This window comes from Poecilia formosa, unplaced genomic scaffold (assembly GCF_000485575.1).
Source record: "Poecilia formosa unplaced genomic scaffold, Poecilia_formosa-5.1.2 Scaffold122, whole genome shotgun sequence".
Taxonomy (NCBI): domain Eukaryota; kingdom Metazoa; phylum Chordata; class Actinopteri; order Cyprinodontiformes; family Poeciliidae; genus Poecilia; species Poecilia formosa.
The window spans coordinates 737,551-763,911 of NW_006800061.1; the positions used below are offsets into that span (position 1 = coordinate 737,551).

Here is a 26,361-nt window from a genome sequence, read left to right on the forward strand (position 1 = left end):
GTTTTTTCCAAATTCTGTAGCTTTCGGCGTACTTCTAAATCTGCTCCTTAGTCGCATCTTTTCGGGGTTGGTACTGTCTCGAGTGGCGTGGGTGTGTTAACACAATTAATATAATTACATTACTAAATCAGAATAAAGCAATGTCTTTATTATTTATTATAAATTTTATTTTTCATTCTCTTAAGAATGTAGAGCTAATTAAATGATCTAAACAAGACCTTAAAGTGGTTCCAGTTTCTCTCGATGGCCAACCTGTTGAAACTGTGGCAAATTTGGGTTGTTCCTGGACAGTCAGCTCAACTTTGCTGAAAACACTGACTACATTTTGAAGAACTGTTCTCAGAGACTCTACCTTTTAAGAAGACTTGGTGATCATGTCTTGAATCTGGGGGGGGGGGATCATATTTTATTTATCACTACAGAAGAGTTCAGTGAATGCGCATATGAAACTGGTGGGTTCGGTACCTCAAAAAAGGTTAAGAACCACTGCTCTACAGCATAAAACGTGGTTACAGAAAAATCCTTACTTCCATGACTCTCCTCAATCTGAAAACATTTCTCCAAATCATGTTTTATGTGGTTATAATTCATCCACTTCATGTGAAGAATTCAGCAGACAGTTCTGTAAATCAAATCAATCTTTGTCTGCTGCTTTGGAATAATTTACTTCATTGCTTAAAGTACCTGCTTAGTTCTGATGTCTAACGTTCCTAAATATCTCCAAGGTACTCCCATAAATCTAACATGCATTGATTTATTAAGTGATGCTGATGTCTGTGTAGATAATTTTCTAAAAATCTTGATTCAGTAGGGAGGCAATGAAAAATCCTCTTGTGAATTTGCAGACCAGGAGGTCAAAAACTAAACAAAATGGATATTTGTCTGTTTACTGAATCGCTATGTTTAAGAGAGAGCATCGAGCAGCACTCTTTGGTGCTATTTTCAGAATAAGCGAGGTGTTTAAACACAAATGATCTATGTGGGGAAAAAAAAACAACATTTCATTTGGAAACAACTCTGCTGTTTATCCTGGCCCAGATAATTCGAAGGCTGGCTCTATTGTCGGAAATTTAAAGTGCTGATCTACATTTTCTAGAAAAAAACACACATAAGCTGACTTTACCACACTAATTTCCAAAATAAATGCTAAAGAATATGTCAACTACATGATCATTTAATTTTTTTGTTTTTAAATTGATCATAAATCCCTGTTTTACAGTGACTAAACTCTCACACAGTGTGACGTCACCTCTAATGTCAATATAAACAATCAGTAAAGGAAGGCTGACGAGACGATTGGAAAAAACTAATTTGAATGATTTCTCTATTGTTATGGTTAAAAAAGATTATTTAAATTATTAGTTTTATCACTAAAACGGATTTAAAAAAAAAAAAAAAACTAATACGCTTAAAGTTAAAGAAAGGTTTATTCGTCCTAGTCGGGCAAACCACTTTGGGATCAGTTATCATTCTAAGCCCATAGAAGGTGATTCAAGGTGTAAATTAACACATCTAACAGCTGGATGAATAGATGTGTCTAATCTTGGATAAAGAGCTAGAGATGGTTTCCAGCCAAAATCAAATGACTTTTCCCATTCAAGGACACCACTGTCATCTTTTTTTCAACACGGGAGCTTAATTATTTAGAAATGATCTTTCATGAGAGCTATCTCTGCTGCTACACCGAAGGATAAAGGCAACATTTTGATATTTACCTGAGCTGGTGCCTGCTGCTCTCACAGACACAGAAGATATTCAGCAACAATAAAACACGTGGAAAACAAGAACTCTCTAGAAAAGACAGATTTCATTCTCAAAGATCATCAGTGATCATTTTGAGCCAATTGGTAAAAAAAAAAAAAAAAAACACCTTATGGTCTGGCAATTCTGTTCCCTGCAGACAGAGTTATAATGAGCCCAATCGTATCTGTTAGCTCATAAAATGCACCTACAGAGCAGCACATCACTACATTTGCCACTACTGGTAAACATTGTAATTGTTCAAGGTGACAGAAGCAGAATATGGCATTTACTGATCTAATAAGTGGCAAATATGTGCAGAAAACCATAAGACTGAGTCCTGAATGTGTGAAATCCTGCAGAACTTGATTGCTCGGCTGTGTTTGTGTTGTCTGTGTTCAACTGTGTTTTAACCTTAGAGAATCTTAAAAAATAAATTTAAAAAAAAATCAGTTTCACTTGTTTTTGCCACTGGTTGACCAGGTAATGCAAATGTGGAAAAAATAAATTACTCTCACAAAGGGCCATGTTATGCATAATTTTAGCAGCGTACCAAGACCCGCTGAGTAATTTGGCGTTGGTGACAGCAGGGTTGTTCAGGTGATTGCCTACGTTTGAACAGATTGTCTCAGGAAAGTGTTTACTGCTTTCTGGATAACAGCTGCAGCGGAGAGGAGCAAGACATATGAGGGAGAGGAACAACTCTTCTTAAAGGGATCAATGCGCTGCCGGGCTTTCCCCTTTAATAGGAATTTATTGAATAGTTTGAACTCTGCTCTTTAGTCAGGATGTCTTGGATTTAACCTCAGAAATTTCTCAAATAACAATGTCGAAACTCCGCAACTCGGTGAGAGTCGTTCTTATTCCAGACATGTGCAACAGAAATACTTTGACAGGAAAGAATGAAAAAAAAAAAATAAAAAAAATAAAATGTTTGCTTACTCTGGACAGATCTCCAACCTCCAGGTAAAAACAAATGATGAAAACATTCCAGGTCATCCAGATGACGAGCCAGGCTGCATACTGCGCACACAGAGAAGGAGACACACGGAGGAGAGAGGAGTCAGGCACGGAAAAGAAGATCCGACAAGCTGTGGTTTGGTTGAATTAAAAGGAAAACATGGTCACGTCTTGCTTGCTTGTGGAGCGAGTGAGATGGAGGAGGAAGAAGAAGAAAAAAAATAAGACAGAGGGAGGCTTTGCTTTTGATGTTATTAAAATGCAGACAAAGAAAAACAACAGCGGAGAGCGCAACCAATCTCCTGAATCAAATCCGACAGGACGAGAGAATGGATGGTGAGTTTCTGCGCGCAAAAAAAACGAGATTTATAGGAAGGAAGGAAGAAAAGAAAGGATTTATACAGCTTTCATCGTCTGAGCCATCTCGCTAAGCGTCGTCTGTAAGAGTAAAGTAGTAGATTGAGGTCCTCTGGGATAAAAAGATCCTACTGTTAAACTGTGACTTCAGCATCACTCAGAACCATAATTCTTAAAGCAGGGACCAGTATCACTGCATAACAAGCTTTTGATAAATTCATGATATAGCTGACTGCGTGTGGGCTTTTTGTTGAGTGTGCAAAACTTACTCCGGTGACATATTTGGGCCTGAACTGAATGGTGCCGAACAGGCCCAGGATTACGACGATGATGTGTAGGAAGTTGGTCAGGATGGGAGCCCATTGGTAGCCCAGGAAATCGATCACCTGGCGCTCCAACACGCTGACCTGCGAGAGGAACAGGGGAGATTGTTAAAGCAACCTGAGAGCTGTGGGTCGTCTCCACAAGAAAACTACCGGCATTAAGTGGGCGTCAGCATGAAGCGATACCATTTACGTGAAATGTGAAGGTGTGAGTCAAAGAACAGAAACTGAATCATCACTGAAGTTAAAAGGAAGTGGGGTCTCGCTCTTAGGCACAGCACTGCTCAACTGGGTTTCATCTTAAAGTTGCTGAAAGGTTATAGTTTCAAAATCTCAAATATAGTTGGTCAAAAGTCTGACTAACAACACAGCAGACAAAAAAAAAAAATAAAAATACGGGGTAAATGGACGGTCAAAGTGGCAAAAACGAAGCAAAGCGTCTGAGTAGCTAGCTCCTGGGTGCTAGCTATTCAGCTCCTGGCTAGCTAGCTCCTTCTCTCTATACATAGAGGGGTTCTTCAAAAAATGTTTCCATTCTTTTGCACACCTCTTTTCAAAGTTTTCTGTCATTTTTAACCACGTTTCACTAACATAACCAACATAAAATGCAATTGTTCATAAATATCATATGTTAGGGAGGTCCTGGACATTTTTTCCCATCTTCAAATTAACATAAAACACCAAAGTGCATTTGATTTGAAATAATCCAGAATAAATTCAAAAATTGTGACCCCAAATTTTTTATTTTAATAATCAGTTTGACTGACTGAAGTCAGTCCATTTGACATCAAAATGGACTGACTAAACTCAGGAAGAGCAGCTCAAATAAACCACAAAAACTAACTGAAATGAAAAGAGTTTCATCAAAGGGTTGGCATTGCTACTTTTTACATTTCTTTTTCTGTTATGTTATTGGTGAATGAATATATATATATATATATATACATATATATATATATATATATATATATGACCGTGAATTATGTTAGTCTCATTTTCTCACATCATAAAAGTCCAAATTTGTCCGATACAAATAGAAATGGATATAGCCTTTATTGATCAACAGTTATAAACAGTGCAGCACAGAAAACTATAAAAAATAGCACACGTTTTTTTTTTCTTTTTTTTAATGAGTAATAGTGCAAATGGTGGTGAAACAGTTACCATGATTTCATTAAATTAAATTAGACATGCATAGACATCTTTTGGATGACATATTCTACGTGTCACATTTCAACCTAATTTTTTACATTGTTTAAACCAAAAGCTCTATTTAATGTAATTTTGCCCCAGGGGGTTAGTTGTAGGCCTAGTTTTGCACTAAACTTCAAATGCGTGTGAACCAGTATAATGAACTCCCTCAAGAAGACGGGAGATGTTAATCAGAATATACCTTGAATCCAAAATGCTTCATTGTAATGAAGTAAATTGTAATCAGTTGTACATACATCGCTTTCAAGCGCACAGTGTGGAGTCAGTACAGTGTTTGTGTGCGTGTGTGTGTGTTTGGGATTATTATCCTTCAGTCACTGGAGCCTCATGCTGAGATGGTTAATGAAGTCGGTGCAGCGCTGCTAAATTTATGAACTCGCAGAGACATGGAGAGGGCGTTAGTGAGGTGGCGACACAGAGAAACAAGAAAGACGCAAGCGGAGAAAATACAAAACAAACTTTAACTTAAAAAAAAAAGAGAGAGATAATGTTATTCTGAGTTATCTCTATTCTCTTGGCACAACTTTCTGCCCGAATGAGTCTAGAGAGCCCGTAATGTGAGGCCATATGGTAGCACTGCAGCCAAATGGAAAACACAAACACACGCACACACACACACACACACACACTTTGTGTCTGAATACAGAGCGATACAAAACCAATCAAATATGAGTTTTAATTATGAGGCAGCGAATGTAAGAATTAGAAGAGGGAGAAGAAGAAGGTGGATGAATTATTCTGTTTGGTGCGGTGACATATGTGCATCCACTCCTGTGGGTGTGTGCGCGCGTGTGTGTGTTTTTCCATGTCATGGGAGGTCTGTTGTGCTTGCACTTGACAGCACCTGCTGTTACTGGACACACTGGGCCCAGCTGGCACCACGGAGTGCACGACGTGAGTGCGTGTGCTTGCGTGTGTGTGTGTGTGTGTGTGTGAGCAAGGAGGGAAAGAGTTAGAAAAGAGAAGACGAATGAGAGACATTGTGCCTCTTTGTGCAACTAGCCTTTATGCGCAGGCTCTCTTTCTCAGCTTCTTTGTGTGCTTGCTTCATTGTATTATGTGGAAGTGTGTCCTCCTATTGACAATTATAAAGTGCTGCAACTGTGTGCCTCTCTCGCAAAGCGTGGACACACACAGAAACGGAGGCCATTAGAAAAAAAGTCAAAGGCCTCCCAGCCCATTACAGAGGCCCCTGCCCCCCCCCCCCATTTCTTTCATCACCAATAATATAAACAGTCTTCGCTCCAGCTGGGGATGCATTTACTTACTGGCTCTGCCCCGAAATAACTCTGAGCTACACAAAATGCAAGAACGGGGGGGGATAAAGAAGATGTTAAGGTAATGGATCAGTCATGACAAAAACTAAACGTTCCCCGCCGCAGATTGTTTTAACTTGGGCTAATATGGGAACATATAAGAGCAATAACCCAACCATCTGTTCCTTTGAGTCGCACTCATCTTTTCACGTGAAATTCTCATTACATGGCTCAGCTGCAAAAACAACCAACATCAGCCGCCTCGGTTTGTTGTTCTTTGTTATCCAGCCTCTCAATTCTCCTGACAGACAAAAAGAAAAAAAGAAAAGAAAAGAAAAGAAAGAAAGCATGCTTACAGGCCCCCTTAAGTCGGCATCCTTTGCACCTATCAAACGACTGAAAAGCTTTGAATAAAGTGTGAAATCGCCTCGGTTTCCCTGTAACATTAAATCCAAGAGGAAACAGCGGAGAGGCGAGGGAGGGATATAATGAGACGTCTACTCGATACATTAGCAGATATGGTAGGTTTTCTGCCATACATGCGGCTGATGAAAGACTGCGCGGTGTACAGGTGGCGCTTCAAGCTGCCTCGCACGGTCCTGCGGGATCTGCTGCGACACGCTTTGAAGCTGCAGAGAGAGAGATGTTCATTTCGGCGCTGTCGCTCGGAGCAGAGCTACATTAAGCTCGTCCTGTGCTGCAACCGGAAATCCACCGGTGGACGTCGTGTGTTCATGGCAAAAAGATTTAGAAAGATGGCTGAATTTCACTGTAAATACTTTCGATGCCTTTGGGAGTTTCAATATCGTTGCTTAGCTTGAGCATGGCTGAGAAAGCAGAGAAGGACTTGCTGTGCCGCCTTCGGTCAACCTGCTAACCTTCATACTGTTTGGTTGGGTTGAGTAATGCACACTTGGTTATGCAGATCATTTTTAAAAAGGACTGCCTCAAAATATTTCGAAATAAACAATGTGCTTTGGTTTATTTTCACCACGCGGCTGAAATGTAACGGCTAGCTCGGTTGTAGCTTCATTCTCCTTGCCTTGAAACACTGGTTTGTGCGGTGCATGTAGATGGGAATATTAATGCAAAGCTGCCCTGGTAATCATAACTGTTCAACAGAAACAGCTTCATCTAAAAAAATAAAAAAATAAAAATCTACAAACCGCACTTCAAAACGCCTGCAAGTCGGTCTGAATCTCCGTTTTGGGAGGCGGGAGGGTCAAAAAGCAGCACCACTTTGGTGCCTGCATCTAAAAATACAAATAAAAAATAAAGAAAAACCAGGCTGGGGGTTTGCATGTTATATTTAGTAAGCTAATTCGCCTTCTTGGCCACAAATAGACCACATATGTAGCTGCAGTTACAGAGAGAGCGATGCTCAAACAGCCTCTGAATAGATTAGCGTCTGATGAAGGGGGCAGCGGAGGCGGGGAGGGAAGGCGCCGCCGCTGCTTTTGGGAAAGATTTTGCTCTGTTTGATTATGAATGATAGAATGATAAGAAAGAGTTATTATTGCTCCAGACAGTTTAGTCTCTCTGTGACTATTATGAGGCCCTGCAGAGGGATGAAAGTGTCTTTTATCCTAAGTAGGAAAAGAGATGGAAATAAGACAGGGCGAGAGAAAGGCTGGGAGCTCTGATGAGAGGGCATGAGGAGATCAGGGGGTGATTAAGATGCGGCTGTCGCCGGGAAGGATGATGAGACGGAATCAGTGAGTGAATGAAATGAATCGTCACATGTTGTCCTCTGCCACAGCTCCTTCTTCACCTGGCCACTCGGGGTTTTTTTTTTCTTTCTTATTCTCCACTTGTTCATTTCCTCCCGTCCTCTTTTCCAAATCATATCATCAGCCCCCACTCTCCTTACTCTGCTCTCCTACATATTTAATATGTGTTCATCTGTTACCAGATATGTTGTGTCATAAAACAGTAAATTACCTCATCTGCCTCCTCCCATTTTCCCTCCATTACTGCACAGACTCGCCCCTCCTTCGCTACCACTTCCACCGTCCATCTCTCCTTCTCTTCTCTGCAGTTTCTCTCCTACCTGTCTAGTAAAACTTTTGCTACAGCTATGTTTTTTTTTTTTTGTTATTGTTTTTTTTTTTAACATTTTGTGACATAAAAAAAGTAAATCTGAATCCAGTGTTTTTTTTGCTGGGATTATATGTGACAGATAAGCAAGAAGAGAGAAGAGAAAAACTGTGTAGTGGATGGAAAATGATACAAGGATAAAGCAGGGTTGGATTATGAAAGAAAAATATATAGACCAAGCATCTAGGAAGCACTATTCAGTCCGTCAAATGTGCATAGTAAGAATATAGGACAACTGAAATCTAACCAAGATTGAAATCTGGGAATGAAAAGTCATATTTGCAGTTTTGCGAACCGTGTATTGAAGCACGGTGGCAGCAGCGTCATGCTGTGGGGACGCTTTGGAAGCTACACAGGAACGCTTCCAGTTAAAGATCTGCTAAAGGCTGCAAAAGACTCAACAATAGGACAACAAAAGTATACAGTGACTTTAGAATAAAAGAGTATTTTGATTATATCATATCATATATAATTTTCCGTTGGTCTTTCAAATGGGATCCGACTGTGGCTGTAATGTGACAAGATTAGAGGTGTGCCGATCGATCGGTCACCGATCATAATCGGGCCAATTTTCGTGAAAAAGTGCATGATCGGTGATCGGCGATCATTGGCTCTTGTTGCCAATACCGATCATCTCATTTCCAGCCTGCCTGTGCAGCTGGTCTCCTCTTTCCTTCACTGCCAAGCACGCAGCAACAAATCCTAAGCGATGTGTAACTATATCGCACTGAGTGAATGGGGAAGTTTGCGTGTTGCGGCGGAAAATTGAAGCACGTCAAAATGGATCAACATGACGAAGCTAATACGACATAAAAACAATGACATACTTGACGGAGGTTGGCTACATCGAGGCTCACTGCAGTAAAAAAGACATACGGAGCGATCAGATAGCAGGTAAAGCAGCGCACAGCTACAACACTCACCCGGATTAGCATGACGGTCAGAAAGCTAAACAAATAACCCGCAAAATTATTTAAATCTTTGAGCTGCGATGTAAGACGCTGGTTCTGCTCTCCTGTTGAACCGCTGCTACGCTACAGATAGCAATATTTCACAGACGGAGCTTCGCTTCTGCTCCACCTGGTAGTGACTCTCCCACCGAACCTCTGCTTAAAACTGCAGCATCTAACTTAAAAAAATACATTTTACCTACGTATTAAAACTTCGCTGTCCTAACATGAGACAGATAAAAAGTAATCGATCTCCTCCCTGTTCTGCATAATTACTCCGCTCAGTCAGAAACAGCCAATCAGAACTAGCAGTAATCAGCTAGCTGCCATGCTATCAGGAAGTTTTCATTCAGTAACTCTGGATTGTTTATTGTAATGGAACCTGTATTTGCCTTTGAATGTTAAGTTTTATACTTGAACTTCTTGGCAATGTTGAGAGGTTTTATTTTGGCTCTTTGCATTATTTAGCCTCTTCAGAGCCTTCATATGTTATCAGTCTGTTAAAGATAGTATTATCAATAGCAGTACAATTTGCACAATGCCTGTTTTGTTTAGTTTTCTTCTTGAAAAAAGTTATTAAAAACAAGTTTTTGTCTAAATTAAGGTGAATTCATGGTTCCTTTTTCCACATAATGTAACCGATAGTGTTTATGATAAAAAAATAATAATAATTATGTGATCGTATCGGTGATCGGTATCGGTTGATCGGCTCTCATGGGTGATCGGTATCGGGAGGAAAAAACCTGATCGGCACATCTCTAGACAAGATATTAAAAATGTCAGCAGTAGGTGTGAATATTTTTTGTAAAAGCGCCGTCCTTCTCGTGCTCTCTCTCTCTCAAGCTCGCGCTCGCTCCCTTGGCTCTTTGACTGAGACTTCTCGCCTGCTTGCGTGACCTTTGGAAACTGCTGATCAAATTCTCCTCCTCAACCCATTACAGGACGGCGGAGAGGGGGAGCGAGGGACACGGGGTGGAGGAACGAGGCAGGCAAAGATGAGCTTGAATGGATGAGATAGCTGGAGAGGAGATGCCGGCGAAAAGTGGCGGAAGAGGAGAGGTGATATCGAAAGTGGAGCTCAGCGCGGCCAGAAGGAGCTCAAAAATGTCCAAAATTGCTTTCATGAGTCACGCAGGAAGAATCGCGACTATCAACACACACGCCAAGAAGAATCACACAGAAGTGAACGCTCTCTCTCACCTCCCTGTCATTTCTCACTCAACCGATATTTATCTCTGCCTCTGTTATCATTAACTTTTATCCTGCTAATAAAGTTTATTGCTAACTTAATTAAGTCCGCCAGCGTGCACATTACGGCGCTGTGTGCAGCAAAAGCAATCCCCCCATTGATCTTTTTTTTTTTTCACACAGGGATCAATTCATCTCCATTGGAGGCTATTAGGGAGCATTTGTGGCTACTTAGGCTACTCCCAGAGAAAACAGCTGGGACAGCGGGGACTGGAGGGGGCGGGGGGGAGAAGACGGGATGAGCAAAGCAAGAGCGACCAGATGAAAAGAAATGAGAAGAAAGGAAGAATGCGTGGAATGAAGTGACCAGCGGTGGAGAGAAAGAGGGAGACAAAATGGGAGCGCCGACGCTCGATCGCAGGTGAAAATCGCTCCATTAAATATCCAATTTCCCCCCATTCAGGCCCACTCACCGTCATCAGAACTGTTCAATCGTATCTGTAATGGGCAAAATTTCCTGAGTCGTTTATGCATAAAAGCTTCACCTGAAATTCTCACTCGAGTTGCCTTTGCAGCAAAGCCACTTGTGGACGAGGAAGCCGGAAAACTTTACCGACCGCAAACAAAACGGCAGAATTAAAAACACTTGGGGAGATAATGACCCAGAGCTCAGCTAGAGGTTGAGCTCCGTAAGGTAAGTTTCCCCAAGCTTAGGCCCGAATGTAACCAGCTTAATTTGCAATCACTAAAACGTTGCGGTCAGCCTAAGCGATCAAATATGTTTGCAAGCTTACAAGTATTTAGTGCAAATGATATGACATAGTTGTTATGTTAGCGAAACAACACGGGGACGGAAAAGAAAGTCAGAAACATAAGGACGAGAACGGACACGGTGCGCCGCGTTTCTTCTTGCTTGTTGCTCCTAACATGGTTGCTGTTCAGTGCTGTGAGTGTGTTCCCTTAATCGTTGTATTTAATGGTGCAGAAGACGATCACCGTTTCTCCCAAATCGCTTTTTTTTTCTTCTACTACTTGGCGTAATGTCCTCTTATTTTGTTTATATATTAAAAATTAGCACTAAACCAATATTCCCTCCACTTGTAAAGAACTTTACTGGTAGATGATATTTATAGTTTCCACTTTTGGAGTAATGCAGATGATTCAACTTTTTGTGAATCTTACAGGATTCTCTAAATTAACATAAAGATATATTGGGGGATAAAACAGCTTGCTCTTGTCCGCCACGCCATTTCAGAATCGTTTCATTTTCTCCATTTTTGAACATATCTGCAGACCAAGCAGGGCTGGCGCGTGTGCGCTTTTTGTTTGTTTTGTTTCGTGGGAATTTTCCACCTTTTCCTGTTGGCGTATGGTATTGTTTCTCACAGTCTTAACATGTTTTCAGTTCTTCCATAGGGAATATAGAAGAACTGGGTCCGCACTTTTGTTGGAACTAAAGAGAATATTTCTCTTTAGTTCCTGATGACCTTAGGGACGAGCTATCAAGACTCAAGCTTTCAACAGGAGTCCAAGGTTTTGATATAAAACCTGAAACTCAACGGTTTCAAGTCGAGTGCCTGGTTTAGTCAGTGAATTAATGTTTTTGTTTTTATCATCACTACAGATGTTTATTTTCTTTTAGGTTTTACATTAAATCCAAGGCATTTAAGAAAAATAAGCATTTCTGCGTGCGCTTAGGTTACACTTTCCCTGACCGATCCTTGAACTCGAGCACCAGCAAAACTCAGACATAAAACATCTCTTCTAGAATTTATTCCACAGAATACGGTCAATATGAATAAAATATAAAACACAATTTCATCATCCCTGTGAAAGATGACCACTCCACACGAGTGCTTCGCAGATTATATTAAAAACGGTGGCACTGCATCAGTCACAGCTCGCATCGCCGTCCGTCTGGCATTCGATTCCTCGGGTCCGCACTTTTGTTGGCCTGTCACAATGTCAGGTCTCATAAATCTGGCTGCCAAAGCAGTCAGCAGATGGACAGAGAGGATGGAGGCGGTGTTTGCCAGTTAGCGCCACTCTGCAAGCACCCTGATGTGTCATGTGAAACAACCGACCGAGATGGATCAAGATGGCAGTATCTTAATAAAAGAAGCGCTGAAGAGAAAGCACTGCCGGGCTGTCATTACGGTCACTCATCTTTGCTCTACATCCCAAGACGGTCTACTGAGAAACGTGATGAGGAACCGGCTGGCCCCGAGGCGAAATCCATTTTCTCACCTAATTTACTATAATAATCCCGAAACCGTAAAAAGAAAAAAAAAAAAATAGTGACAGCGGTTTTGAGCTCACAAGGCATCTGAGTGGAAATCTTATCTTTGAAAAATATTCACTTCGACCACCAAAATTATTCCCTTTGTGCTGCACTTGTATCGGTGTCTGTTTTTTTGTTTATTTTGCCATTTTTATTCTCGACTTGAAACAATGCGGGACGAAGCACTCCGGCTCTGCAACGCACTCGGGGCTCCGGCTCACCTTTTGAGCAAGAGGTAATCAAAACACACCGGCAGATGTTGAGAGCCTGCCACGCCCCAGCAGTATGGCGAAGACGTTTCAAGGTAGACTTGATGATTTTTACCTATTAACTCAACGGGCTGCTCCTTTTCGCACAATTTACTTAAAGGATAACAATCAGGCTGAAATAACCTTGAGTCTGCTGAAAATGTTTACTCTGACTTGCCATGCATTGTTTCCAAAGTGGCAGAAGAATGAAAGAGAAAACATTGCAGATTTCACATATTTGGTGGAATTGCCCCTTTAAGTTGTATGATTTGGGTGAAACGGTTTGGTCGTCCTTTAACAAGCTTTCGACAGTCATTTGCTGGAATTTTGGCCCGTCGATCCAAGAAGAGCTGATGTAACTGGGTCGGGTTACGTCAGGTGTTTTTTTTTTTTGTTTTTTTTTTTTTCCCAGCGGGAGGAACCCCGTAGCAAAACACCCTCACAAAAAGATGCTGACAACACCAACACTTCAGAAGTTGAGATGGTGTTTTCTCTCTGGCTTGCAAACTTCTCCATTTTATTTTTTCCCTCCCTCCAAATGCAGTAGCGGTCTTTATGCAGATACATTCAGTTTCATCAGTCGGGACGTGTCTCCAGAACTCGAGATGTTTGACCCCGAGAGCATTTTCAGACTTTGCCTTTTTATGGCACTTTGTGGTGAAAGCGTCTTCCTCTCTGAGCAGCCTTCCTGCTCAAGTTGGCACAAGACTCATTTCACAGTGGATAATAACGATCCCTGACCAGCTTCAGCCAACATTTTGACAAGATGGTTTTTTTTGCTTTTTCTGTGGTTCAGTCGCGCTGCCTCCAGATGAATCTCACAATCTCACACCTTTAGGCATGTGGTAATTGGACCCGAGAATCGAACTCGGTTCACTTCCAGATATCTTGTCTTTGATTTTCCAGGATGTCACGGAAGGGAATTGTGTGTCTGTTTCAAATACATCCACCGGTTTGCCTCCATTTAACTCAAACGTTGCTAGATTCTCTACAAGAGCATAAAAAGACATGAAAACATCATAGGGGCTTTCCTAGGTTGTTTAAAGGCACAGTAATCTTATTTTTTTAAAGTTTCTTTCCGATTATTCTGGGGTTGGACAATGAGAAGGACATAAAACATCAAATTTGTCTGATTTTATCTCAAAGAGTGAGGAAAAACAGAACCTATGTGTCTTTATATACAGTGTGTTTTAACTTCATATTTAACTTTACATTTAATTTTTCAAAAGTTATTTTTTTTCCCTCAATTCTTCAGTTCCTCACTGCCGGCGACAGCGTGGATGCGCCTCACATTTCCTTGCAAATTAAGCAGAATGATTAATATTCCTAGGAAACATTTCTTTATGTAAACGTGGCATTTAAATGTCAGAAACACCGGGTAATCAGTCTGGTATTTGGAGCATTCCTCCCCTCTGTGTCTCTGACTGTCCACCCCTCTGTCTCTATTTATTTCTGCAAATGCTCCCTTTGTTTTTCTGTCACCAGGATGTTGCGCTCACTCTGTCCAAAAACTATATTAAAAAAAAAAAATACTACTTCTGCCTGTTATTGTAAATTGCAACGTAAGAATCACACAACATTATGTTTAGTAGCAGTTAATGGAATCAAGTTATCCCACAATTTTTGACAAGTGACGATTTGAAACTTTCACTCTAACCTGCAGTGGCCAGAAAAACAAAAGCTCTGACCAAGGAACATCAAAATACCTTCGTTCTTCTTGGAGGATTGTTTTTTCTTTACTAATTTGGAAATTCATGGTTTTAAGAAAAAAAAATCCATGCTGAACTTCATGGTGACAAATGAGTTAAACCTTCAATGCGAGTTGTTTTTGTTGTTTTTTTTATAGAAACCTTGCATTTTACAAATCTTGGCTCTGGCAGCCTGGAGATGATTTATCTACAATCATATATTGTTTACATTCCTGCTTCCTCTCTTGCCTGAAGGATGTGAGAGAAGTGACAAGATGCGTTCATGTCTTCTGGTGCTTGTGACATTTCGGGTTGTTGTAAAACTCTGAATGTCTCTTTCTTTTCCCCTCTCTCCTGGAATAACACACTCTTATTAATGCTACGTATTAATACGGTGACACTTTTTAGTAAATTAGGCTGTCAAAACCTTCTCTCTTCTGAGAATGCAATAAACTTATTATAAATATTTATTTGGCTTAGATAAGCTCTTGAAAACATTCCCCATTCTCGGTAGGGGCAGCAATGGAGAAAGTTTCATTTTATCTCATCTTGTCTGTTTATTAATGAAGTCATGCATTACTTAGGATAATACAAATATTATCCTTACTGCTGGTAATTAACTGGGTTGAGGGCATCAATATCCTTGCTTCCTTTAACGTGTGAATAAAACGCTCAACGAGATAAGGAAGAGCTTTATCCATCATAGAAAGTATTTAATACACAACTAAAATGACATTAGCAATGACTGAATGCTGTTGGCCTTAAAGTTATTTCTTTACACTTTGCTCTTTTTTAAAAAATTGTGGTTTAGTTTTTAAATGTCACATGTCCTGAGGAAAATACAATTTTGAGAGGATACACATTTCACCTGTCAAAAATGGACAGAGAAGAGGAAGAACATATTTTATTTCAACTTTATGATGGCAACCGACAAACGTGTCAAGTTGATGTTGATAATGTGATAAAACATTATTATTAGTATTATTAGTATTAATAATTAGTATACTAATTAGTATTAGTATTAGTATTACTATTAGTATCCACACCACTCTGAATGGTCAGTATGACCAGAAAAACGCTACAAGGTCAGTTCATTTACCATTCACTATTTTTATTTATTATATTTTGTTTTTTTTTGGTTGAAATTTAGTCAGTAGGATTAGTAGGATTTCTGCTCAAAGCTGTCATCTCATGACTATCTCTCCAGGTTAATTACATATCATCATTAATATCCCCAAAACCAAATGGAGGTTTTATTTTTTGCAGTCTTGTTTATGTTCTTCTCAATACAGCGGGTTAAGCACAAACAAAGTCAGACAACATGGAAACAGACACACAGACACAGCTGGAGGACATCGTCTCTCTCAGACTATCAATCAGATATGATTATCCTGCCTCGAACAGGAACGTGTGTGTGCGGCTCCTCGGTGTGTGCTGATACTGGGATGAATGGTATCATTAGGAATAATTGCAGGTTGCACCAGAAGCTCTTTATCGTCATTTGCAGTGATTGATCAACTGATTATCATTAATATCGTACACATCAACTCCCCCTTTTCCTCACTCGTCTTCGGTTTCTTTTGTTTCCCGCCGCCTCCTCGAACTCTTTTGCTGTGATCTTATCTTTGCGCTGAAATGCCGCAGACTAACTACTGAGTTGGGAATCCGGGGGTTTTCGACACATTCCTGTCTGTCAGACAGTAGAAATGTGTACCGGTAATCCTTTCTTGTTTTTGCCCCCCCCCACTGACCACCAATAACAGGCAAGGAAAAGTTACAGTTTCTGTCCAATGACTGAGGCAGTCTTTTTTTAGCCAAGAACGAACTGACACTGATATAGGAAAACTTTTAACAACAAGGAGCTCTGAGTTGTTGTACCTGCTTATTTGTCCTTTGCTCTGAATGGTCTTGATAAAAGAGGACAAATAGGAAAAGGCAACTGCAGGAAAAAAATGACTGGATCTTCAGATTTCTATAAGGATATATTATTTAAAGCTTCTTCATAGATTCTGAAACGGTGAATCTCAGTAAAGGTGCAGTGATTTCCAACATACGTCAGAAGTTATGCAATTTGTGCTTCTCCCTCTCCTGGCTCTAAGAAAAATAAAAAACAAAAACATGTCCTCTTTGTCTGGCTTCCAGCTCGTTCGCCTCTACCCATCCCTCTTTCATCTTCTTCTTTCTTACCTGCTCTTCCCCATCTACAATGTTCCCCCTTACCTGTTATCTCTCTCTCTTACCCATTTTTTCACCCTCTCCACCTCCCTCCTCCCCACACCTCCATCATCCCCTCCTTCTCGTAATCGGTTTCTGTGTCACTATTCGAGGCAGCCACACAAACCCAGCAACTCTCCTCAGTCAATCCGTAAATGAATTAGAAGCCCACCAATGGGTTTCCATTCATACGCTCTTATATCTTAATGGCCGATCTATGCAGGCAGAGCTTTTATGAGAATAAAATGTGCGCTGGCGACTGTGTAGGCTTGTGTGCAAGTGGCTTGGTTTCTGCATGATGAATAGGAAGAATTAGGAAGTACCTCCATTGTACTCATGGGTTCTTGTTTTCTGCTTAAGTGCATGTATGTGCGCTCCGGTCTGCATGCTTGATGATGAGTGCATTGGCCTGGCTTGTGTGTGTGTGTGTGTGTGTGTGTGTGTGTCTGAGCACAGTAATGGCACCGCACACGGCGTGATTCGTGAGTGTCTTTTTTTTCCTGTAATTTTGAGTGTGTGCACGTGTGCTGAGAGGAAGAGGTAGGAATAACACCAGATAAACCCGCAGATGGATGCCCAGCGGGCTGGGGAACATTAAGTTCGCGCGCACACACCGATTGGTAAGTAGATACTGGCCTCTCCCTCTCTCGGAATAACCACAAGGGAGGCGAATGAAATCAACCACATCATTAGTGGTTGTGCTGTGTTGCATGTGTGTCTTCACGTGACCAGCCTACAAAGTGTGTGTTGGGTTTTGAGGGTTAAAAAAAAAAAAAAAAAAGGATCACCTAAATTTCGAGCTGGCTGCTGTTGTTAAAAAAAAATCATCAGCGACTTTCTTGTCAATTGGTTTAACACCAAAGCGTCTCAGCTTCCTCCTTAACTCAGAAGACAATTACACACGTGCGATGTCTTGTGTGCGCGACGAGGCCAAACCTAAATTAACTCTCATCTCCCAGCCTCAATGGGAGACACGACTAGAACCTGCAGTTTCCCGGGCAAACAATGAACCAAACGGCCACCACTGTCACATCATTTAAATATGTTTTATTGTGCTCCAGGTGCTCATTACATCAATGGACGCCAGGCACTTCTCTCCCTCCAGCCGGTTGTTATGGGGCAGAAAATGTGGCTGTATTTTATATATTACTGCTATCACTGAGGACACGCAGCCGTTCTACCCGTTCATACGACCAGATGGGCGCACGTAGACGTGGAAGCTCGTTTGTGTTTACTGTGCAGAGACGCCCACAAGCGTATTGCATTTAAGCCATTTACGATGTTTTAAATCTAGAAGCCTGTTCAGCTTTCTATCAGTCAGACCGCATTTTATGAGCCTGTGTTCAGAAAGGATGATATTCCAGGTGGGCATAGGTCAGTGTGAGACTTTCTTGATAGGATAAACCTGAGTACAAACGCCTCAGTTTTATGTTTATTTAGCAAAGATTTAAAATGCAATGCATGATTTCATTCCTTTAATTCAATGTGAACACAGTAATTACTCAAATATTTGCTGTTGATTATTGCAGCTGTGATATTGTTACCGACACATTATATTAAATTCATCGATATTGACTTTTTTCTTTATTTTTTTTTTTTAGATTTGGCAGTCAAGAGACAGGTAGAAAACGAATGTCCAGCACTTTCTTTGGCATTTCGTTAAAAGGACATCAAACCATAAGAACGGTTTGCTGCAGAAGTCTTGTGACTCAGTTCATACATAATGATACAGTTACGCCCAAAATTATCCATTCCTCTGTCCGTCTTCGTTTTACCTAAATGTCTCTTCTGACTGGAACTCATTTTAATATTTTAGAGTGGACTGGCCAGAGATCCCACTTGACTCTGAATAAGAATTTGCGGAGGGAGCTAAAGATCAGGGCGACGGTCAGGAGGCGTGCCGACCTTAAAGCCTGGCAGCTCATTAACCAACGATAAATTTTAAAACATCAGTCAAAACCTGCAAAAAGTTGGTCAAGTAATTATATGAGTTACGCGACAGACCTGCACTACAGGTGGTCATTAATGCTACCTTCACAGATGTGAGAAGAAGCTGTCCGTCCCCTGAGCACCGACGCAGCCCCGTGTTGTCACTGAGGCTGCAGCTTTGAACTCTGTGCAGCTCCGAAGCTGTGCAGTCCCTCTCCTCCGTTACATGCTGTTTTTTTATTACATGCTGTTTTTATTTTAATTATGTAAAGCACTTTGAAATGCCTTGCTGCTGAAATGTGCTATACAAATAAAATTTGATTGATTGATTACCACAGAGAATATGGTGGTGGCTTGGGTTTCATCTCAGTTCATTTCAAGTGACCAAATGAAAGCGCCACCGGCGTGGGATCTTGTTCAATTAGTTCAAAAATCTGTATTTCCACAGCTGATTTAATGCTGTGACTACATTGGCAAACTGCTTTCACCGATAGGAAATGTTTCTCAGTCACAAAGAACCCAAAAAAGAAATTCATCTTTTTGTTAAAAGTCCTGTCTTCTTTGACAAAGATTCTGTGGTCAAAGAAACTTTTCGAAGGATAAAGATCAACACAAATCTGAATGATATGTTCTCTTGTCTTTCCCATTTTGATTACTGACAAAGGAAATAGTTGAGGTTCTTGCAGATTTTTATACAGCAGGCAAACTAAAAAGTAATGTTTGATAAAAAAAAAAATGTTTCAGTTGCATTTATTTTACACCAAGTATTATTGGTGCCACAACATTAGTAACAATGATTTACTAAAACAACACGTAAAAGTTTTTTTCTCTACTTAGCAAATGCACTTAAAATAAATTTAGACCAGCCCTCAGTAGGGAGGCACCACTATAAAAACTTAGGCCGATATCAGTAAGAGTGTGGGTTAATTTTATAAATTATCTGCATTTAAATGACATAGTCCCTCATAGGCCTGGCGCGATAAACGATAAATCAATTAATCGCACGATAAATTAAACATATCGACCTCATTTTAATTATCGGCTTTATTGTCTCTTCCTGCCGTTTTTTCTTTCTGTTGATGACACTGAATAAAAAAAGGCTCAACTCCAGTGCTCTTCACTGACCCTTGTCCTTTCTATAATATTTGTACGAAATGTTAAATAAGTATTAATGTTGTTTCCACATATCATCTCCTATGTCCGCTGGACTTCGGGTTGCGCCGTGACAGCTGTTTGGAATTCCCCTCCGTAATTTTCCCTCAGAAAGCGCAAAGGAGAATCCGCGCTTTCTGATTGGCTACTTGTCACATTCAGTGTTAAGCTCCCAGTTAGGGGAAAACCTCTGATTTAGATCGGAGCGGCCACAACAATCTACATCACACTACATGATGATCGGTTACAAAATCACCAGCGACAATCTTAGATCGGCCAACATTCTAAGAAAATAGGGGCAAAAAAATCGTGACGTGTGAACTATTGCTTTAGGTGGTCGGATGTGCCCGTCTTCTCTATTTAAATCTAGTGATTACTGAAGGGCAATACAGACTTCATAATCTGCACTCTTTTGGTTGAATGCCGTATTTATTTCCACTTTGGCTTTATGTTGTTTAGTTTTTATTCAAGTACATTTTTTGTTAATGGAGACTGAGAATCCATTTTATTTTTGTTTTTGGTTTTGTTTATTTAGTTAATCAGTTCCAGTGTTATGTGTTCTTTTGAAAATAAAATGTATCTATCTGTGGCAGGAAATCACATGCATTATTACGTCATTTCCATTAAATCAGTGTCAAAAGGTCTTGAAACAATATTATCGTTTATCGAAATAATTTTTTAGACAATTAATCGCTCAGCAAAATTTGTTATTGTGACAGGCCTAGTCCCTCATGTCACTGATATATATTGAAAGGATCTTTATGTTTAACTAATTCCCCTTCAAAAGTTGCTGCTTCCACTTTGCCATCAGAGCTCACTGTCGCAGTGTCACTCAGATAAAGGAGTGGGATGCTCATTACATGAAACTGCTGTTGAATTTAACTGGTAAAATGAATGATTTGTGTAAGGAGCAAAGAGCCGAGTTACTTTACATTCCCACTAGATCATTTGTTGGATTGGTACCTTCTAATAAACTTAGAGTATCACAGTATACCGTAAGCTAACAGCCTGCGGCGATGTGAAATGTTTTACGTAGGCAGGGACTTCAGCTTTGAAAAATGGAGGCGATTTCTAAAACGCATTGTAACGTTTTCTGGGTGCTCATGCAACCGATTCTATTGCCTCATGCTTTGAGGACATGAATATAAATTGGTTAAGCTGCACATAAAACCACAAAATGACACAAAGCACTTTATTTTTAAAGAATCCCAGGCCCATGTGGTGACATAGGAGCTTTCTGCCACACTTCTGCATACATCCCACCTTCCTATTACATCAATTTTCGACACCGCTTTAACATTGCTTCCATACTCCTCTCTTCTTCTTTGCATCTTCATCCATCCCTTCCTCTTTCTTTCCAGTTAAGATTATCTATACATCTTTCCTGGTTTGCTTTCCTTCCTTCAACCCAGGCCTGTGTGCATTTCCCCCCCTTTTCCTCTCCACATCCCATCTTGTCCTTCACTGTCATCCCTCCTTCTTTAGTCACACATTATCGCTACTAGTACTCAGGTCTCCACAGTGACATGCACAAAAACACACCGATTCACAAAATCACGCACGGCCAGTGTGCATCATCACCTTCACACAAGTTGATATAAGCACCCAGACACTTGCCAGTGTAATCAACCCAACACGTGAAGACACACGCACACATCGCTACAGTGGCGCGCCGTCTACACAGACACACACACACACTCAGATGTAATCACAGTGAGTGCTGAGAGTGCAGTGCAGAGGTGTGAGAGCTCTCAGTGCTGACTGCCCGCCATCAATCATAAAATCCTTTCTGGGGATTGGACAGCTGACAGTGTCGGCATGACACATCGTCTCCCTTTATATCAATCAATCTCACCAAAGGCCAGCAAAAGGCCCGCAGATTGCCAAATGATATTGGTTAGCTTTCATCAGGCTTTGTGAGTGATTATGTCGGATTTTTTTTTTTTTGTATTTTTATTTTTTTTCGGGGCATCATGAGTTCAGTTTTTTTGTGATCCTCAGAAAAACCGCTGCCTCAGCGCACATATATGGGAGCGCTGAAATGACAGCAGGACGTGTCGGGCATGATATAGACCGGGAACAGTTGTTCTCCAAGTGGGCCGACTTGTTGCGGCCTGAACATCCAGGGAATCCTCACAGCTGAGAAGTGGAGCAAACTTTTTATCAGGCTGAGGCTAGGTGGCGTTATTTCAGCTAGAAGTGGACAGACTTGTCCTCACAGATATCACATTACCTGTACTTATTTAAATACTTTAATTGGTAAAACAAGATTATCTTTTATTTACTTGTAATGAAGCAACTTTATTTTACAGTGATCAAAAATTGATTCAAAATGTCTGTGAATATTTCTTTTAGAAAAATAAAATATTTAAGGGGATGAAGTTTTTCTTGTGAAGCTTTTAAGAAAATCAGAAAATCTTTATTTTTCTTAAAATGGATATCTTATGTTTTTGGGTGACTACTTATGTCAAAATTAGATGGACACATACATTTGGATTTTATAATTAAATTTATAAATATATAATATAAATCTCTGTTCCTGTACGCAACGTTAACCAAAAAGTACAATAGTGTTGAGTATTTCACCGCAGGACTTAACAGTAGCTGTTAAGAAACAGTGATTCTCTATTACTAAGTTACTCAGTAATACATGCAAACTACCTCTTTCACACCGTTTCTTGGCTACCCATTGATGTTGGAGCATAGAAATATATTAAATTCATGTACATGAGGATACATTTTTAGAAAACTGTTCCATAAATAGATTATGGGTTCATGAATACCTTGAAAGTTGCAGTGTTCTGCTTATGCAACACGTGCTGTTTTTACCTAGGATTGCACAATAACCAGAAAAATATGTAACCGTGATGCTATTATTGAAATATTGATTATGATTGATCTGAATTTTCTTGCCTCTTTACACAAAGTTTCCACCACTCATTCTAAGAGCGATTTGAGTGCAGGGTAGAATCCATCCAAGTGACTAGATATATTACTGATATTATCGATTGTGAACCTGCAATGCTGAATTACGCTTAAAAAGCAAAACCGGGATCCTCGTATTACAAATCAAAAGATGCACTGGTAAAAGAATAAATCACAGTTAAAATCCCAAATACATGTTAGTCGGGTGGTGAAGCAGAGCAATCAGTCAAGTTGTGCCCACGTGATCCAAAAATCTTGTTTGAAATTTTACAAAAACAGCATACGACGTTCTCTCCACGTCTACCATATTCATGCTGAAGCCCGAACCGGGTTTCTGTTTCCATAAGACTGATCTGTAGTGTGATATGCTGATACAAAGCTTCGGTGTAAGCTGAGCCTGTATCCTTTTCTCTTCAGCTGCCACGTTCAACAATACAGGAGATCGCTAGATCCGATTACGGCATCTGCTGTATTTGCGTGTGACAGTGAGAGATGGAAAAAAAACATAAATAAAAAAGCATTACTTGGTAAAAAAATATGTATCTATGTGAAAGGGAGATGGATGTGGAGCCAAAGCAGATGGCAGGTGTGTAAGGTAATAGGACTAAATCAATTCATGCTGAGAGGGAGAGGGGCAGCAGAGGAAAGGGACGAAAGGAGGGCATGAGAGAGGGATGAGCAGTGGAGGGAAAATGATTACAGGTAAGGATGAAAGTGTAATACCAAGCTCTTTTTTGGCTCTCATGCATCACTCAATACCTTCTCCGTACCTTAAAGGGATTCAAGAGTGAAACAAAATTCTCCTCTGCTGGCGTCTTCTGGGGGCCGTGTGAGGTGAAGAGGATTCTCAGGACTCATTCTGCTGCAGACGACAACAGCAAAACCGCATCTGCATGCGTGTGCACGCGTGAATATGAACGTGTGTCTTGCATGACAATTTTTTATTATTTATTTATTTTTTTTGTCATTTGTGTCTCTCAAAGAACAAAGCCAAGTGATATATTTATAGATCAAAATAACGACTGCTGTTGGAGCGGTGACAGAAGAAGCTTGGCAGGCAGGAGTGGAAATGTGACCCACTGCAGATAAGAAAGCCTTTTCATGCGACCAAAAAGCGGGGTCCGACTGTTATCGGGGTTGTAAAACGATGCGCTTGATCTTTAGTTTTAAAGAAGGTAATAAATGTACTCATCAAAATGGAAGCAGTGGAAACGACCGAAACCCCTTTTTATCATTTTTTTATCATTTTTTTTAATCCTTTTATTTAAGTTGAAGGACTTTTAGGAGATTTAATCTGAGTCGCGTGTCCCCATCGCGTTCATTACAACAACAGCATAGGAGATTATTATGACAATTTAATCTGTAAAATCACAGTTGCAATCTTAGAAACATTGTACATTTGTTAATGAAAGAGATGCTAGTGGATAACCTGAATTGACTGAGGCAAGTGCAAGCTTGTGCTCTAAACCTTTAAACAGCGACTGCTGTTTGTCTCGGCGCATTTTGGAAACAGTCGAGATCTTTTATTAATCTTACTTTTTAATAATCCCACCGGAGAATAATTTTGGCATAATTGTGACAAGTTTCCGACGCACCAACTAGGCCAAGACATCACCAGACGTGCTGAGGGTTTGAAGTTTCTGAGCGCTTTCTGGCCCAGAAACATCTCGAACTAACTAGACGAAGTACAAGAAAAAAAATAATAAATCTGTTATGTAAGTGGAAAGAGGGAGATTTGGTAAAGTATCAGACACAGAAATGACCAAAGATGTGTTGCTTTTTTGGGGGGTGGGGGGATTTCCCCAAAATACAGCTGCACTCTCATTTTAATTATCCTCCCAGACATTGCAGAAATGATAAATATGTTTATTTCAAGCTAAACTCTGAATGATACACAAACCTGTGAGAATAAAGAGCCAGTGTTTGTTTGGGAAGTCACTGCATTATGCATGGAGCCACGCAATCTTATAAATGCACTAAAGTTTAATTAGAACTGAAAACATCAACTTCTTCTCAACCATACTTTTCCAGAAAGCAAATCACATGAGATGCAATAGCTTTTTCTTTTAATTAAAAAATAAAAACCTTCATTGGTAGCCAAACCACTACTTTTTCTTGGAAGGAGATGAGAACGAAGAGAAAATCGATTTCTAGTCCTGTCTGACGTCATCCTGGAGGTGGACTCAGCTCTCATTTTTAAATGAATTGTCAGAAACACATTCAGGAGATTTAATCAATTAAGAACTAATAATAGTAACCAACAAAAGTATCAAGCTCTTAGGGCGCTATGCATTATTAATTTAACGATTAGCTGATAATGTTCTGTTCACTCACTGACTTGGATGTTATGAAGTTTTGAAAGTATGTTAAGTTTGAGGGGGGGAAAACTAATACAAATTCATAAGAACACATGCAAGTGTGCCGATGGCCAGAGTCAAAAATTATTGAGTGAAATTTAATTTATGTTAGCCCTAGATGTTCTGAATGTAAAGCTTACAATCCAATTCCTTTTAAATTATTGTGATACAACTAAAAACATCAAATCACTAATATAGGTAACAAAGCTGGCTTTATTTATTAACAGCTGCACATTAATTCAGCTCTAACTTTTGTCAGAAATCTCAATTTTTGAAAAGTTAGACATAGTAGGTATGTGATGTGGGGGAAAAAAATATCCATTTATTGTTGTTTTACCTAAATTTAGGTCAACTCACAAAGCTTGGAGTCCAGCGATCTGCCCAGTCACCCCCGCACTAAAGCACAACCCAAACAATGCGCTGAAGGCACGACTCGACGAGCATCAAAAGACTCACCGCACCACGCGGCATTGTGTTTTAAGCCTCAAGTCCCGCAGCCAGCTGTTCTCTCAGACCTTTTGTCATTGCTTCATCAAAACCCGGATCTGCAGAAGCCGGCTTAACCTTTCATAAGTCAATCATTGCGAGGCCGCTACAACCCCACTCGGCCGGCTCAGAGGCGGCAACAACAGCAGGTTGACTTCAAGCCCTCCTTGCTGCCTCTGTCCTTTCAGAAATCACACAGAGTTTGTCAAAAAGCATTTAAGTCAAGGTTTAACTTGTGAAAAGAAGTATCTACTGACAGCATGCGGCAACAGATGGGAGAAGGGAAGTGCTTTGTTTACATGCGAGAGAAAAAGAGCCCTGCCCTCGAGCTCTCTTTCTCCCGAATTTCATGAAAAGGTTTTAAAGTGCAGAAATGGTGAGACGGTGACTTTTTAAACACCATGGTGGGTCTTTAATTTGGATACCAGCCCAAGTCTAGCAATTTGCTCCCAAAACTTTCACTATGGAAAACAGTATTTCTATTGCTAGCGATTGAGACATTTGTTTTTTAAATTTGAGACCGATCAACATGTATTCCTGTGATTAGTCTGAATCCTGTGAATGCAGAAACCCTCCACTCGCCGGAGACTAGAACTTTTCTCTCTGGAGACAAATTTTTCACAACTTACAGTTTTTGCCAAGCTAAAATTTTAAGTCAGAGGGAATCTTTAAACTTACATCAGGCTGAAAGTAAAGCAACAGAGACACATGATTTCATTTTCCTGTGTGAAACCTATTTTCTCACTGTATCTAAATGATATATTTCTCTGGAGTATATTTCCCCATGGCTTTCAGTTGCCTGAGGTGACCAGTTCCTTGTTATCCACCAAACTGTGTTGTTTTAGTTGTATAAGATATGGCCGCTGATAGGTGAAGCACGCCTAATCCACCTGACTGTGTTTTCTTTTCTGCACCTGTCAAAACAAATCAGAACACGAAACACTAATACCTCTTAAGGTTTAACAATTGACCACTCATCTATTTATTTTCTTTCTGTT

At 40.3% G+C, this 26,361-nt stretch overlaps 1 protein-coding gene across 3 annotated transcripts in view; it reads right to left on the reverse strand.

The window, feature by feature from the left end:
• nkain2 (sodium/potassium transporting ATPase interacting 2) overlaps positions 1-26,361 on the reverse strand; it is a 95,286-nt gene that overhangs the window by 46,758 nt on the left and 22,167 nt on the right. For all 3 annotated transcript variants that reach the window (XM_016675868.1, XM_007561000.2, XM_016675867.1), the window contains 2 exons: positions 3,327-3,464; positions 2,683-2,763 (listed from right to left, as the gene is read on the reverse strand). In XM_016675868.1, coding sequence (XP_016531354.1) covers positions 2,683-2,763; positions 3,327-3,464 — 219 coding nt within the window. The remainder of the gene's footprint in view (positions 1-2,682; positions 2,764-3,326; positions 3,465-26,361) is intronic.